Source organism: Panthera pardus, unplaced genomic scaffold (assembly GCF_024362965.1).
Source record: "Panthera pardus isolate Hobbes unplaced genomic scaffold, ASM2436296v1 HiC_scaffold_1, whole genome shotgun sequence".
Classification (NCBI taxonomy): Eukaryota; Metazoa; Chordata; class Mammalia; order Carnivora; family Felidae; genus Panthera; species Panthera pardus.
This window is the reverse complement of record NW_026526654.1, coordinates 4,041,112-4,058,985: the sequence shown is the minus strand read 5'-3', so window position 1 is coordinate 4,058,985 and position 17,874 is coordinate 4,041,112. Positions and strand designations below refer to the sequence as shown.

At 34.7% G+C, this 17,874-nt stretch overlaps 1 protein-coding gene across 1 annotated transcript; it reads left to right on the top strand.

Annotated features, from left to right (window-relative positions):
- The first annotated feature begins 14,057 nt into the window (after nt 1-14,057).
- On the top strand, nt 14,058-15,002 carry LOC109259534 (olfactory receptor 14A16-like). The gene has a single exon (XM_019437136.1). It carries the CDS (start codon nt 14,058-14,060, stop codon nt 15,000-15,002), a length of 945 nt encoding a protein of 314 aa, XP_019292681.1.
- Nucleotides 15,003-17,874: the final 2,872 nt, after the last annotated feature.

The following is a 17,874-nucleotide window of genomic DNA, read 5'->3' as shown; positions in this document are numbered from 1 at the left end:
CCCTCTCTCTTTTTTTTTTTAGAAGTCTTGCTAGGGGTTTATCAATTTTGTTATTCTTCTAGAAAAACAACTCTTATATTCATTGATGTGTTCTACTGTTTGTTGTTGTTGTGTTTGTTTGTTTGTTATTTCTATGTTGCTTGTATCTCTTCTAAAATTTTATTATTTCAGATTATGTTTCAGATTATGTATCTCACTCTCTCTCTGCCCCTTTCTTGCTGTCATTCTGTCACTCTCTCTCAAAAAAAAAAAAAAAACACTTTGACAAGACCCAAAATTAAGAAGTTTCTATTATATGCTTTCTAGAAATTTTATGTTATCAAGTGTTACATGTAAAAATTTAATCCATTTTAAGTGAATTTATGCGAATGATGTAATGTAGGGGACCAATTTTTTATTTTTCTCCACATAAGTTTATCTATTTCCATTTATCTTACATTGAAGATATTATGTTCCCATTATATCTTCCTTGTTTTCTTGATAAATATTAGTTGACCATATATATAAGTGGGTTCTTTTTCTTGGCAGTCAATCAGTCCATTGATGTATGTGTTCATTTTTATCTTGGTAACGTATGATTTTAATTACTATAATTTTGTAATTAAGTATGAAATCAGGAAGTGTGATGACTCCAATTTTATTTCTCTTTTCAAGATTGTTTTTGCTCATCTAGGTTTTTGTGATTTTGTATTAACTTAGAGATAGCTTTTATTTCTGTTTCTGTGAAAAAAAGGTAACAATGATAATTGAGATTTTTAAAATTTGTTTTGGGATAGAAAAAGAGAGAGAATGTACAAGCAAGGGAGGGCCAGAGAGAGAGGGAAAGAGAATCTGAAGCAGGCTCCACACTGAAAGCACTGAGTCCAATGCAGGGCTTGAACTCATGAGCCACAAGATGATGACCTGAGCTGAAAACAAGAGTCAGATGTTCAACTGACTGAGCCACCCAGGTGGCTCCTTAATTGAGATTTAAAAAAACATATTTTTCAGGGAGTTTGTTGTTTGTATATAGAAATGAAACTTTCTTAATATTTATTTTGTATCCTGCTATTTTTCTAATTTTGTTTATTGGTGTAAATTTGCAATCATATCATCTGCAAACAGAGATATTTTAAATTTTCCTTGCCAAATTTGATGCTTTGTATTTCTTTCTCTTACCTAATTGCTTTGGCCATGTCTTCCAGTACTGTTCAATAGGATTGTAACTGTGGGTATCCTTGTGTTATTCCTGCTTTTAGAAGAAAAGCTCAGCTTTCAATTTTTCTATTTTGAATTTTGTGTTTGTTGTGGGTTTGTTCTTTATTTTATTGAAGTACTTTATTTCCATATTCAATTTTGGAGAGTATCATGAAAAGATGTTGGCATTTATCAAATGTTTTCTGCATCTCTTCAGTTGATCATATATTTTTAATTAATTTATTATTTTTATTGAAGTATTTTTGACAAAAAATATTACTTCAGTTTCAGCTGTACAACATATTGATTCAAAAACTTTATATTTAATGCTATATTTGCAAGTATAGCAACCATCTCTCACCATAAAATGCTATCACAATATCATTGACTATATTCCTTAAGCTTTACCTTTCATTTGCATAATTGAAAACTTGTATTTCCTTTTCCCCTTCACCCACTTTGTCCAATCCCCCACCAACCTCCTCCAATAGCACCTCCTCCAATAACACCAGTTTTATTGTATATAATTGGGTCTGTTTATTTGTTTTGTGTGTGGTGTCTGGAAGAGACACAGTTTCATACTTTTGAATGTGGCTAAACAATTTTCCCAACATTTATTCAAAAGACTTTTACCCATTGTAATTTGTTGTCTCAATTTTTGTAGATTTTATTTATTTATTTATTTATTTATTTATTTATTTATTTATTATATAATCTTTAAGTTTATTAGTGTTTAGTATCACATTTATTGATGTATGGATGGTAAGCCATCCATACATCACATTTACAAATTCTACTTAATCATTTTATTTATTTATTTTTCAGAAAGAGACAGAGAGAGCAAGTCAGGGAGAGGCAGAGAGAAAAGGAGAGAGAGAATCCCAAGCAGTGTCTTCACTGTCAGCACAGAGCTCGATGCCGGGCTTGAACCCACAAACGGTGAGATCAGGACCTGAGCCGAAACCAAGAGTCAGACACTTAACCAACTGATCCACCCAGGCGTCCCTATACTTAATCATTATGTGTGACACTTTTATTTATTGTTTCTTTGTTTCAAGTTTTATGTAAATTCTAGTGAGTTAACATATTATGTAATATTATTTCCAGGACTAGAATATAGTGATTCATCACTTTCAGGTAACTCTGGAATGTTCATCACAAGTGCCATACTTTATACCTATGATCCATTTAGCCTGTCCCCTGCCTATCTCCCCTCCTGCAACCCTCAGTTTGTTCTCTATTGTTAAGTGTCTCTTACTGTTAGGGTCCCTGTCTTTTTTTTTTCCTCATTCCCCTACGTTTATCTCTTTGTTTCTTAAATTCCACATGTGAGTGAAATCATATGGTATTTGTCTTGTATATGTATGTATGTGTGTATATATATATATATATATATATATATATACACAAGACAAATACCATATATATATATATATATATACACACACATACATACATACATATGTGCGTGTATATATATATGTATATATATATATACATGTATATATACATTTATACAAATAGCATATGATTTCTGTCATATATATATACACACAATCAAATACCATATGATTTCACTCATATATATATACATATATATATACACATTTATACAAATAGCATATGATTTCACTCATATATATATACACACAATCAAATACCATATGATTTCACTCATATATATATATATATTTATATACATACAATCATCTCTTAGACATTTGAGCTCTTCCCATAATTTAGCTATTATTGATAATGTTGCTATAAACAATGGAATACATGTGCCCCTTTGAGTTTGTATTTTTTATTCTTTCAGTAAATACCTAGTAGTGCAATTGCTTAGTCTTTGGTTTGTTCTATTTTTAGCTTTTTGAAGAACCTCCAAACTATTTTCCATAGTGGCTGAAACAATTTACATTCCCACCAACAATGTAAGAGGGTTCCCCTTTCTCTGCATTCTCACCAACATCTGTTGTTTCCTGCGTTGTTAATTTTAGATATTCTGACATGTATGAGGTGGTATCTCATCTTGGTTATGGTTTGTATTTCCTTGATGATGAGTTATGTTTAGTATCTTTTCATGCATCTGTGAGTCATCTGGATGTTTTCTTTGGAAAAGTGTCTATTCATGTCTTTTGCCAATTTGTACTAACATCCTGCTAGCAATCTGCATGTCTTGTTTGGAAAAATGTCTGTTCATGGCTTCTGCCCATTTCTTAGCTAGATTATTTGTTTTTTGGGTAATCACTTCTATAAATATTTTGTACTGGTACAAATATAAGTACTTTGAAGATTTGTACAGTTGTACATTTGTACCTCTGCATTCCATAGGGTTAGACTGTTGTGTTTTCATTTTTATTTCACTCCATATCTTTTTCTTCTATAATTTCCTGGTTAGCTCATTTATTTTTCAGAATTTTCTTTAAATTTCATGTATTTTTGGTCTCTGCATTTTTTTCTTGTAACTTTTCCAAGTTTTATAACATTCTAATCTGAAAACATGCATGATATGATATCAGTATTTTTGTACTTGTTGAGGCCTGATTTGTGACCCAGTATGTGATTTATTCTGGGAAATGTTACATGTGTACTGAAGAAGAATGTGTCTTCTGCTGCTTTAGGTGAAATGTTCTGAATAGATCTGTTCATCTATCAGGTCCAGTGTGTCATTGAAAGCCTTTATTTCCTTATTGATTTTCTGCTTAGATGATCTGTCCATTGCTATATGTAGGGTGCTAAAGTCGCCTACTATGATTGTATTATTATTTATGAGTTTTGTTTGTTATTAACTGATTTATATATCTGGGTACTTGCAAACTGCCAACAAAATATTTACAATTGTTATATATTCTTTGTGTATAGACCCCTAAATTATGATAAAGTGCCCTCCCTTACTCAGGTCTTGTTATAGCCTTTGGTTCTTTGTGGATAGACCCCTAAATTATGATAAAGTGCCCTCCCTTACTCAGGTCTTGTTATAGCCTTTGGTTCAAGCCTAGTTTTTATGATATATGTGTCCTACTCTGGCTTTCTTTGGTGACAATTACATGATAAACTGTTCTCCATCCCCTCACTTCCAATCTGCAAATGTTAGGTAGCATATAGATGGGTTTTATTATTTTATCCATTCTGATATATCTTTTTATTGGACCATATAGTCCATTTACATTCAAAGTAATTTTTATAGATAAGAATTTTGTTCCACTGTATTACCTGTAAAATCACTCTTGAGATTTTGTCTGTTGCTTTCTTTTTTTAAGCATTTTTTCAAAGTTTATTTATTTATTTTGAGAGAGAGAGAGAGAGAGCATGGGAGGGGCACAAATAGAGGGAGAGAGAAAGAATCCCAAGCAGGCTTTGCACTGTCAGTGAGGAGCCCAGTGTGGGGTTCAAACCCACAAACCGTGAGATTATGACCTGAGCTGAAATCAAGAGACAGATGCTTAACTGACTAAAACACGCAGGTGTCCCTCTGTTCCTTTCTAGTCTTTGATTTTGGTCTTTCTTTGCCACTTCAAGAGTCCCCTTTAATATTTCTTGCTGGGATGGTTTAGTAATCACAAACTCCTCTAGTTTTTGTTTATCTTGGAAGGTCTTTATCCCTCCTTCTATTCTGACAGCCTTGATGGATAAAGTATTCCTGGTTGCATCTTTAACCCCCTTCATGATGTTGAATATAACATGCCACTTACTTCTGGCCTGCCAGGTTTCTAAAGCGTGGTCTACTGCTCACTTGATTAATCTTCCCTTGTAGGTTAGGGATTTCTTTTCCCTTGGTGTTTTCAGGATTCTTTTCTTATCTCTATATTTTGCAAATTGTACTTCAATATATCTTGTCGCAGGCTTTTTGTTGAATTTTATTTTATTTTTTTTAATGTTTATTTATTTTTAAGACAGAGAGAGACAGAGCATGAACGGGGGAGGGTCAGAGAGAGGGAGACACAGAATCTGAAAGAGGCTCCAGGCTCTGAGCTGTCAGCACAGAGCCTGACGCGGGGCTCGAACTCATGGACCGCGAGATCATGACCTGAGCCGAAGTTGGCCGCTTAACCGACTGAGCCACCCAGGCACCCCCACTTTTTGTTGAATTTTATAGGAATTTTTGTGCTTCCTGGATTTGAATGGCTGTTTCCTTCCCCAGATTAGGAATGTTTTCAGCTAAGGTTTTCTCAAATGAACTTGCTGCACTTTTCCCCTGACTTCTTCTGTAACTCTTGTGATAAGAATGTTATCACACATTATGGAGTCAGGTGAGTTCTCTAAGTCTACATTGGTGATCCATTACTTTCCATTCTCTCTTTTGTTCACCTTCATTATTTTCCACAATTCTATTTTCTTTAGCACTGATTCTTTCCTCTGTGTTGTCCATTCTCGTTCTCATTGCCTGCTATCAGTTTTTCATCTTGGTTGTAATTTTTTTTTTTTTTTTTTTTTGGCCTGACAAGCATTTAGGTCTTTTACCTCTGCAGAAAGGGATTCTATACTGTCCTTTAGGTTTTTCTCAAGCCCAGATAATATCCTTATTTTAAAATTTTGTTCAAGCATATTATTCATGTATTTTTATTAGATCCTTTGCCACAACTTCTTCTCATTTTTTGGGGTGACTAATTCCTCCTTTTTTGAAATTTGCTTAGACCTCTGTCTATTGTGTGTTAGTAAAATCTGTTACATTTCCTGGTCCTGAGAGAGTAATAGCTATATTAAGAAAGGTCCTATACTACTGTCCGTGTCTGGAATGTCAGGGTTTTTTGTTTTTGTTTTTTTTTTTTGCTGTGTGGACTCTGCTGTTTTGTTTTGGTTGCTCTTTCTGTCAGATTAGTCTTATGCTGAATTTCTTCTTGCCTGCAGTGTGGAGTGTTTGGATCTGGTCCAATGTGTGGTGAGTTTTAACTGTGTTTTCATTTGCTTGTTAGAAAAGGCTCTATCTTATTTCCTTTAGAACTGAAGCTCTGCAGCACTCTATGATAAATAGACTTTGTGTGTGCAGGGGGGTGGGGTGGTGTGCTGGTTTTCTTTGGAAGGAGCCTGATGCACTGGTTTTCAGGCCAACTTGTCCTTGTAATGATGCACCTGCAGGACAGAGTGAGGCTGGTCTTGGAGTAAGGCACTCCAGCCTCCACTCATGTGCTGTATTGCCCACTGAAGTCTGTCCATAATGATGAGCAGAGGGAAATGGTATCACCCACTCTCTCATCCACAGAAAAGGGAGTTTGCACCCACTGCTGTTCAGGAAGCCCTCACAGAAGAGTGAAAAATCTCCCCTCAGGTGTCCTAAGCTTCTGTCAGAACTTGCCTTCACCCTGTGTCCGAACCATCTCTCTGCCTGGTGGACAGTATTGCTGTGTTTTATCTCAGGTGTGTGGCTGAGTTTCAAAGCTCCAGGGATCTGGTGTGGTGCAGACCTGTGCTCATCCTCTGGGTCTCTTTGTGTTGTGGCTGATGATTATTTGCCCTAGAAAAGCAGTCACAAGACCATGTGGGATTTGGAGTTTATGGTAAAGCCCAGTCAAAAGCTGGCTACCAAGTTGGCTGCCTTCATCAGGTGCCTCTGCTGCTAAGCTAATTAATGCAGCCACCCAATGGAACCCACTTACTCTTTTGTTCCCTGTGAGGTAATTCAGCCTCTCCTCAGTGCACTTCAAGTAGAGGAACCGTTTCTCCCTGTGCAACCCAGAGGAAACAAAGACCACCTTGTCCACTCTTGGGCCTCTGCCCTCCTTTCCCACAGGAGCACTGCTAAGCCCAACTGGCATGACCCCAGAAATGGTGGGACATCTAAAACTTCAGACTTTGAGCACCACTGCTTATAAAAACTGTGACAGTTCAGGCCCTTTCCTTTCCACAGGCAATGGTTTTAGTGAAGAGTTTCTCTTGTGCAATCCCCTGTACACTACTTTCACTTTCTCTTTCTCACTCCTCTTTCTGTGATCAGGACTCCTTCCTCTGTAGCACGTGCAATTACTTTCTCCTCCAAATCAACTCTCTGTATCTCCTACCTTCTACAATGTGACCATTTTTTTTTCTTCCTCTACATGTGCAGTTTGTTCTCAGTCTGATTTCTTGAATTTTCAAAATGATTTGATATTTATCTGGCTGTGTTTGAAAAATGAAGCAAGCATAGGGTCACCTTACTTTTCCACAGGCTTAACTCCTCTCCAATAGCCATGTCTTTACATTGGATATTCAAGTTAGAAGGTGCTAAATTCTGTGAATGCTTGTGTCCACAATCTGATTTTTTTTCTGAAATAGGACATGTGTATTTGTCATTTCCTTCCAAGTCCAAAATAGTTGCATAGTATTTTTTTTTCCTTTATTTCTAGAATCAGGAATCAGATATCATGATTTACATTCTTGTACTGTCTGATGTTCACTACCTAAAAACAATTGTCTCCTATGTTTTATTTATAGCCTGACTTTTTTGGGGATAGATAGTCTGGCTTTAAGGTACTATTTACATAGACACAACTAGATGTGAAAGTTATTATATTATTTTATGATGTAACAATGTTTTTTTTTTTTTTTTTTTTTTGTATTGGAAAATGAATCATGCACCTGAAATTAAGGAAAACATAATTTTGGATAAAATAATAGATTTGAAACAGCCATATCTCTCTACTTCTGTCTCCCAAACTATTAGATGATAGGGAAGTTGAGAAATGTTTCCTCAGAAAGAATACAATAGTGGAGAAGAAATGGAGTATGAGATTTGTGGATTAGTTACTTTGTGTAAGAAGAGAGTTTGTTCAAAATAGAGATAAGACAACAGATCTGTTATCCACTTTGAAAGTTTACAAATTACTCCAACTCCTGGAGGCAGGAGTTTAATGTACAGTATGCAGAATTCGAAACAGAGATTAGAGTTGGATATATCAGGTATTGCAGAAATGGTAGTGGGGGAAAATGGATACATAAATAGATAGGTATTGAATAGAGACATTAACTATTTTGAAGACATTAATTAACTTTAAGATATTTTACAGAATTCATGTGACCAGTCTTCCACTAAGCTCAATATTCTGTGATTTTTACTTCTGGAGAAAAACCCACCTTAAAATGGATATTTATGACCTGTCAAAATTTCTACTTCCTTCTCAATGAAGCTCAGTTGTACAGCAAATTCAGCCCATAAACCCAACATTTCATAAACTCCCTCACTCTTAATTATAAAATCAGAGATCATCAGGTGAGTGTGAAAATTCTAATTTTAAAGATAGAAAATAAGATATCAGTAATATTAATAGAGAATAGAAACCAAGAAAAAAAAAAGTATTGCAGAAATATTGAAGGAAATATTGAAACCAAAAATAAAATTTCTCATAAAAAAGGAAAATTCTTCTATAGAGAACTATATAAATATTATTAATATCTGAATGTAAAATACAGAAAAACATTGACATGGTAAAGATGTAAGGATAGTTTAGGAGACTTCCATGAAGAGTTAAATGAGAAACAGAAAAAATAAAGGTTAGAGAAACAGCATTAAAAATAATAGCAATTAAGGAAGTCAAAATAATAAATTTCCTGAGAGAGGATGTTATGCCCAGAATTCGTGATCCCCAAAGACCACCAGGGAGCCAAGTCCGATGCAAAAGCAAAAGAGCCTTTATTCGAGCTAGCTCGAGCTCAATCCCCTACCTGCACCGACACAGCGGTGAGATACCAGGGAGAGAGAGCGAGTTTCAAAAGCACAAAGGTTTTATTGGGGCCTAGGGGCAGTTGGTGAGGTAATGGCTATGGCCTCAGCCGATTGGCTGGGGAAGGGTAGGAGTCCTGTTACCCAAGTCGCTGGGTGTGTTTTGATCAGGAAGTTTGAATGGCTGAGCGGGAGTTTACTCAAGGGGAGGAGGCATGGTCTAGGTGAAGGACACAGAACAAGATGGAGTCAGCAGGCGTAGGCCCGCCCTTTCAAGGAAAGAAAAGAAAAACAAAAAGAAAGGTATCAAAAATTTTTAAAAAGGGAAGATAATTCATTAAAAGAATAAAATGAGTTTAAGAATGAAAGGCTCCATTTTATTCTCAGAACAAGGATCTGTAAACAGAAACTTTACAACATGGTAAAATACTGTGCAATCCATGAGCACAAGAAACAGACTCCCTCAAGATCATTCAGCAAGAGAATAAACAAATATGCATAAATGTGAGGAAAAAGCATAGGAATTCCCTGAGTTTGCATAGGTGGGTTAACAAGACATAAAAAAAAAAAAAAAAATAGAAAGCCACAGGATGAATGCATCCAAGATTATTAGGCAAATAAGATTAGGTAAACAGGTCAAAGGCCCCCAATATAGGAATAAGGTATAGGAATAGGAAATCTCAGGATGAAATTGTCCAAAATGATATAAACAAGATTAGGTATTCAGGGTGGAAATGCCTCCCAACTTAGTACAATAGCAAAAAGCTGCTTTCACAGGAACAAAGGACCAAAATAGGTAAACAGATAAACAGGGCTATTGACCTCTGTAGGGCAAAGTTGCCTGGAGCAGAACTAATTAGCAAAAGAAAGGTGCCTTGTTGACCCTGAGGTACCATGCTCTTTCTTGTCCCCAGGCAAGTTTAGGTAAAGGGAGGTGGTGCCTCATATCTGCTGTAAAAAACCTTCCACCCAGTGCCAGGATTTTGTTTCCTGTTGGCCCAATCCCCTAACACTGCATATTTTCAAAAGCCCCTTTCCCTCATGCCCATGAGTGAATGTTTATGATTTCATTGTCTTTGCTCACATCCATCACACTTGTAAGTCTTCTGATCCTAATAAAAACAGAGCAAGGACCCTTAGTCAGGACTCTTGTCTCCTCTCAGACATTAGTCTCTCTCACACTTTAATCCTGAATCCACTCTCTTGTCAGGCAACAGAGAACTCCAGACAGAGTCTATGGCACATAAACATAAAATTATTGTGAGTTTGAGTGCATAGGTCATCAATATAGATAAGGAGGAGGGAAGACAGAGAAACAACCTCAAATCCTAAAAAGTCAAATTTAAAGTATTTACAACATCAAATTAACAATTCCTTGAATATCTAGAAAACATGTTACTTTGTTGTCTCTTTTTGGCTGTCTAATGTACAATATAATTTTTCTGGTCATAGTATTTTAGGTTTAAATTTACTTTCTCAAAAATATCACTCAAAAATAATATCATTATCTGAAAAAATCTCTTAAGCACATGAGATTAGGGTTTATAAAACAAAAATAGATTAAGGTTTTGTTAAAGGAGAACTTTAGGTATCACTATAAAAATATATTCATGAACAAAATACCTCTCTCACCTCTCCTACATGCTTTTTCTAAGTCATCATGAACCCTCATTAGGAATAGAGACATAGCATTCATTTTTTATTTCCAGTTAGCTTTCTCCACAGCCTGCACTTGTCAGAGACTGATCTGTTTTAAATATAAGTTGATCATTTACTTTCTCTACTCAAAGTCATCTGTGGTTTCCTCTCATTCAGAGTAAAAGTTAACTTCACATGAACTGCAGTGTCTGCTGGCCTTGCAGCTATTTCTTTTTATTTTTTCATTTTTTTTATATGTAATTAAATCCTCATCTAGTTTATTGTTGCCTGCTTCCCTGAAGTTGCACTAGACTCTGAAGTCCCCATGTCACAACCTCACCATGTGCTTTTCTTGGACCCATTTTAGTCCTATTCTCTCTGGGACTACACTCTTTTTTGTTCTGTGTGCATCCCACTTCCTTTCCAATGTTTCTGTCTCCTGGTGAAAGACAGTGAGGTTAGAGCTCACTTTTGAACTTTGAATCACTGCATTGGTTTTACTGAAGTGGTGCCAAAAACTGGTTGTGATCCATAGGCAACACTCAATATATCATGACTAAAACATTAGATGCTAAAGTTAATTACAATCCTATCCATAGATGTGTAAACAACAACAACAACAAAAAAAAAAAAAAAAACAAAAAAACGCACACACACACACAATCTACTGATTTTACTAATTATTCAGTGAGATTTATTATTGGCTGGTGGCAATTAAGCAACTCAGTCAAGAAAAACATAACATTATTTTCCCTTTGGAATAGGGCAGCTCGATAAATTAAGGTCTTGGACAATTCAAGTACACAAGAGACTAGTAAGAGAGGTAAAATTGCCAAGTTCTTTAAGTCCCATATTTCTTCCTATTGACATAACGATAAAGCTTGTTATGGAAATCATATGACTTTTCAGACGATCAATGCATGTAATCATCTGTATTGAAATGAGATTTTATATCCTTCTGCCCTTGTGATGGTAATAGTTAAAAATACAACTGGAACTTTCATATACCAGGTTTGGAGGTATACTATTAAATGATTTATTTGGAAGGAAAAAAAACATTTAAGCTTAAAATGTTTTAGATATAATAATTTATTTTGGATATGAGAAAAATAGGAGTTAAAAATACTAATTTTACAAATAATGAAAACCAAGAAAATGTAAAGGTATGGTCTTATTCTGCTGCACAGATTGTTTGATTTAAAAATGCCAGGTTTCTGTAGTCAGATTCACTGGGAGAAATATATACGTATGCAAATACACACACACACACACACACACACACACACACACACACCTACACACACACACACACACATATATATATATAATATATATATATATATATTACTCAATTTAAGAGACTCCACTTTTTACGATTTTTAATACTTCTATCATATTATAATATTTTGAATTAGAGCATATATGACAATTGCCAGCTGTATAACTGTAACACACTAAGCTTAAATTGTATTCAATGTTAAATTAAATCATAATTAATAAGAATAGGTAATGAAGAAAGAAACTCAAGGTGAAACTAAAAAAAAAAGCACTAAGTGTTGGAAGTGGAATGCTATATTTTTTAGCCCCCCAAATATTAATCACATGTATAAATTAAAATCCTCAAGAACTCTGTATTTAAAGTTTACATATTTTTGAGAGAAGGAGAGAGAGAAAGAAACAGAGAGAGAGAGCAGGAAAGAGGCAGAGAGAGAGGGAGACAGAGAATCTCAAACAGGCTCCACACTGTCAGCACAGAGCCTGACATGAGACTTGAACTCACAAACTGTGAGATCATGACCTGAACCAAAGTTGGACGCTTAACCAACTAAGCCACCCAGGCACCCCTTCAAGAGCTCTTTAAGCTAATATTTCCCAATCATTTTATATCTATCACATTAGAGATGACAAGCATATATAGAAATCATTCTATTTGTAGCTTTGAACTTCTGAGTTTTTCTTCCTCCATCACTTGAGCTGTTAGTAGTATTATAAGATGAAGAATTTATAGTATTTCTACAGGGACAGTAGTACATGTATATAAAATTTAATTATTAAAAACATTTTAAATCATTCAGAATATTTTTACGTCTTGGACTAAAATATATTGTAAAATTTATTGCATTGTTTTCTTTAAAGTTTCTGCAATTATATTTTTTAATATATTAAAATTTTTATATTACTATTTCCCCAATTCCAGCAACCACTATTTACTCAGGATCTTTCCATTGTCCATCACAATAGAGAGAGGTTGATCACATATGCGGGATAATTAAAATAAGAAGAAGGTGTGGGAGAGAATATTGTATAGTGCATCTTTATAGTTCCCTAAATTTGCATGAAGGCTGATTAATAAAATCTGTACAAACAGAAGACACCAAATGTCACTGCAAATCAAATTGACAACCACACTCATGAGACTAAAACTATTTGGATTTATCTCCTAAGTGTGTGGTCTGTTCTTCTCTGCCAGAGATTTGCATTAATTTTATGGGAAGAAAAGAAGAAGACAAGGAAGGGGATTGGACAGGAGGTGGACTTGAAAACTGTTATAGTTCGCAAGTACAAACATTTTAGTATTAGATGTGTAAATATGATGAAAAAGGAAAAAAAAAAGTTTGTGAGGAAAATATTTTTTTTCCCTAATGATATAGTGGGAGAAATCAGATGACAGTGTGAATAATGAATTAATTGGTGATGAGGAGGTCAATAATCTTAGCTAAAACAATGTAGGATTTTTGGTGACTAAATCAGGACATGTATCATATGAAAGTATGCACATAAAACCATGTAACTTTATGATAAATATTTTGAGTTTTGTGAATGAGAACAAAGTTAGATTTATTTCTATTTAATCTCTCTATTAAACATTGTATTTATTATTTATTTTGATGTTTATTTGTGTTTAAGTGTGAGAGAGTGTGAGCAGGGGAGGGGCAGAGAGAGAAGGAGACACAGAATCTGAAGCAGGCTCCAGGCTCTGAGATGTCACCACAGAGCCTGACGCAGGGCTCAAACCCATGGACCAGAGGTCATGACCTGAGCCAAAGTCAGAGGTTCAACAGATTGAGACACCCAGGTACCCTACTATTAAACATTTTAAGTGTAAGGACATCTCTAAAATAAGCAGACAGTAAGTAGGTCAAAGATTTCATAGGATAGATTGCAGGTCTGTAATCATTTTCTTTCTAAGAATTGTTTACTATTCCACTCCTTGAAGGTATGCTGAAACAGGTTTTGTTAGTCATAGGATAATCATGATATAGGGACCATGTGACTAAGACGCAATTTAATAGTTGTTGGTTTGTCACTTTGAATTTACTGACAGATGTGGGAAGGATACATGCTTTTCATGTTTTGATAAGAACTGTTGAAAATTTCAATGCTTCAACAATTTTCATAGGACATATGTTGAAACACATTTACAAGAACTGAAAATAAAGTGTTTCAATAAAATAATATTACTCAAGTAATTATTGGTGATTGATATAATGTGTAGGAGTTAGATTTCTCTGGTAAATAGTTTGTATGATTGCCATTGTAGAAACCCATTTTATGTTCAATATTGAAAAGTTGACAATGATATTTTATTTCTCTATTTTTTATACAGATTATGCCTCCAATAGTGACAAATCTCACAGTTGTGACAGAATTTATCCTCATGGGATTTTCTACCAATGAAAATATACACATTTTGCAGTTAGTGTTCTTCTTTTTGATTTATTTTTGTGCTCTGATGGGGAATGTCCTCATTATTATGGTCACAACTTTGGACCAGAATCTCCACACCCCCATGTACTACTTCTTGAATAATTTATCCTTTTGGGATCTCTGCCTAATTTCAATCACTATTCCCAAATCCATTGCCAACTCTTTGTCTCACAATAACTCCATCTCATTCATTGGCTGTGTTGCACAGGTCTTTCTGGTAGTTTTTTCAGCAACCACAGAACTGCATCTCCTGACAGCAATGTGCTTTGACCGCTGTGCTGCCATATGCCATCCCCTGCACTATGAAATTATCATGAACAAAGACGTGTGTGTTCACTTGACAGTTGCATCTTGGCTGGGTGGGGGTTTGATTGCTTTGATGCACACAGTTGGTACCTTCTCCTTATCCTACTGTGGATCTAACATAGTCCATCAGTTCTTTTGTGACATCCCCCAATTATTGGCTATATCTTGCTCAGAAAATTTAACAAGAGAAATTGTACCTATTATCATTAGTGTGGTTTTGGACATCTGTTGTTTTATTTACATCATTATTTCCTATGTGAACATCTTTTCCACTGTCAAGAAGATTCCATCAACAGAAGGTCAGTCAAAAGCCTACTGCACTTGCCTTCCACATCTGGTGGTAGTTATATTATTTCTCTTCACTGGCATCTTTGCTTATCTGAAGCCAATTTCAGGGATTCCTTCTATTTCTGACCTTTTAATTTCTATGTTCTACACTATGGTGCCCCCAACCGTTAATCCTATTATATACAGTCTAAGAAATAATGCCATGAAAATGTCATTGGGGAGGTTGCTAAAAATAATATTCACCAAAAATTAAAAATTATTCCCTCTTTTTTTAATGTTCAATAATACTTATGATCTACAATTTTACACACATTATTTCTTAGTATTTTTGCCTCAAATTTTTCTAGAGCACTTTTAGGATTAAAAACATTAAGAGAAAGTACAGAAAATTTCCATATAACCACTGCATAGACTTCCACAGTAACAATATAATTCACTAGGATCAAAATTTTTTGTTTTATTTATTTATTTATTTATAATTTTTTATTTTTTTAAACAAAAACATACCTACATTGAAACCTCATGATTATCCAAAGTCTATAGTTTACATTAGGGATTCTCTTAGTGCTTTACATCTCTTGTTTGGACAAATACATAATTAAATATATTCATCACTGTAATGTAACATAGAGCATTTCACTACTCCAAAACTCCTCTGTGCTCTACCCATGATTCTCCCCTTAGATTACCCCAGGTATCCACTGATCTTTTTACTATCTGCATATTCTTGGCTTTCCCAGAATGTCACATAGTGGGAATCATACAGTATACAATCTATTCAGATTGGCTACTCTAATTTAGTTACTATGCATTTAAGTTTCCTCCATGTGATTTTGTAGCTAAATAACTCATTTCCTTTTATTGCTGTGTAATATCTCATTGTTTTCCTGTACCGCAATTATTTATCCACTCACCTACTACAGGACATCTTGGTTTCCTCCAGATTTTGGCAACTAACAATAAAGCTACTATAACCCTCCTTGTGCAGTTTTATTTGTGTACATAAATTTCCTTTGGATAAATACAAAGGAGCATGATTGTGAGATTATATGGTAAAATTATATTGCTTTTTTAAAATTTTAATTCTAGTATACTTGACATAACATGCTATATTAGTTTCAGATGTACAATATAGTGACTCAACAATTCCATGCATAGCTCAGCACTTAACGCAAGTGCCTGCCTTAATCTACATCACCTATTTCACCCATCATCCCACCTACCTCCCCTCTGGTAGCCATCAGTTTGTGCTTATAGTTAATAATATGTTGCTTTGTTTTTCTCTTTTTTTTTCTCTTTGCTCAGTTTTTGGTTTCTTAAGTTTCACATAGTAGTGAAATCATATGGTATTTGTCTTTCTCAGACTGACTTATTTCACTTGGCATCATACACTTTTTCTTAATTCATGTCTTTGCAAAAGGAAAGATTTCATACTTTTTGTGGTGGAATATTATTATATGTATACACGCATGCACACACACACACACACACACACACACACACCACTTATTCTTTATCCATTGATCTATTGATAAACATGTGGGCTGCTTCCATAACTTGGCTTGGCTATTGTAAATAACACTACAATATGCATAGGGTTGTATATATCTCTTTGAATTGTGTTTTTTGTATTTTTAGGGTAAATATTCCAACATTGAAATTACTGAATTATGGGGCGCCTGGGTGGCTCAGTCGGTTGAGCGGCCGACTTCGGCTCAGGTCACGATCTCGCGGTCTGTGAGTTCGAGCCCCGAGTCGGGCTCTGTGCTGACAGCTGGGAGCCTGGAGCCTGTTTCCGATTCTGTGTCTCCCTCTCTCTGACCCTCCCCCATTCATGCTCTGTCTCTCTCTGTCTCAAAAATAAATAAACGTTAAAAAAATTTAAAAAAAAAGAAATTACTGAATTATAGGGTAGTTCTGTTTTTAACTTTTTGAGGAATGGCCATACTATTTTCTGCAGTGGCTACACCAGTTTACCACCAACAAAGCAAGATGGTTTCTTTCTCTCCACATCCTCACTAATGCTTGTTTCTGTTTCTGTTTTGTTTTCTTTTGTTTTGCCATTCTGACAGGTGTGAGATGATATCTCATTATACTTTTGATATGCATTTCCCTGATGATGAGTGATGTTGAGCATCTTTTCGTGTGTGTATTGGCTATCTCAAAGTCGTCAGGGTTAACAGAAAGGGATATCTGTTCATGTCACCTGTCCATCTTTAATTGGATTTTTTTTTTCTTGGAGTTGTGTTATATTGTGTGTATATATGTGTGTGTGTGTGTGTGTGTGTGTGTGTATGTATACATATCTATATATCTATATCTATATCTATATCTATATCTATATCTATATCTATATCTATATCTATATCTATATATCTATCTATATCTATATCTATCTATATCTATATCTAGATATAGATATAGATAGATAGATATAGGTTACTAACCCTTTATCAGTTATGTTACATACAAATATCTTCTATTCCTTAGGTTGCCTTTAGCTTTATTGTCTCTTTCACTGTTCAGAATTTTGATGGTGTCCCAATAGTTTATTTTTACTTTTATTTCCCTTGCCTCCAGAGACATACCTAGAAAAATTTTCCTATGGCAGATGTAAGAGACATTATTGTCTGTGTTCTTTTCTAGGATTTTTATGCACTAAGGTTTCATATTTAGGTTTTTAATGAATTTTGAGTCTATATTTTTGTATATGGTGTAAGAAAGTGGTCCAGTTTCATTCTTTTGAATGAAGCTGTCTAGTTTTACCAGACCCTTTGTTCAAGAGACTATCTTTATTTTCCCATTGAATATCCATTTCTCCTTTGGCAATGAGTAATTGACCATATAATTGTGAGTTTATTTCTAAATGTTCTATTTTGTTCTATTGATATGTCTATTTTTGTACCACTATCATACTGTTTTTATTACTACAACTTTGTAATATAATTTGAAGACTAAAATCGTCACCTCCACTTTGCTTTGCTTTTTCAAGATTGTTTTGGCTATTCAAAGTCTTTTGTGGTTTTATATAAATTTTAGAATTGTTTGTTCTAGTTTAGTGAAAAAATGCTCTTGTTATTTTGATAAGGATTCCATTAAATATATAGATTGCTTTGGGTAGTATG

What these genes read in the sequence shown, in the direction of transcription:
- LOC109259534 (XM_019437136.1), top strand. Translation starts at nt 14,058, where the DNA reads ATGCCTCCAATAGTGACAAATCTCACAGTTGTGACAGAATTTATCCTC.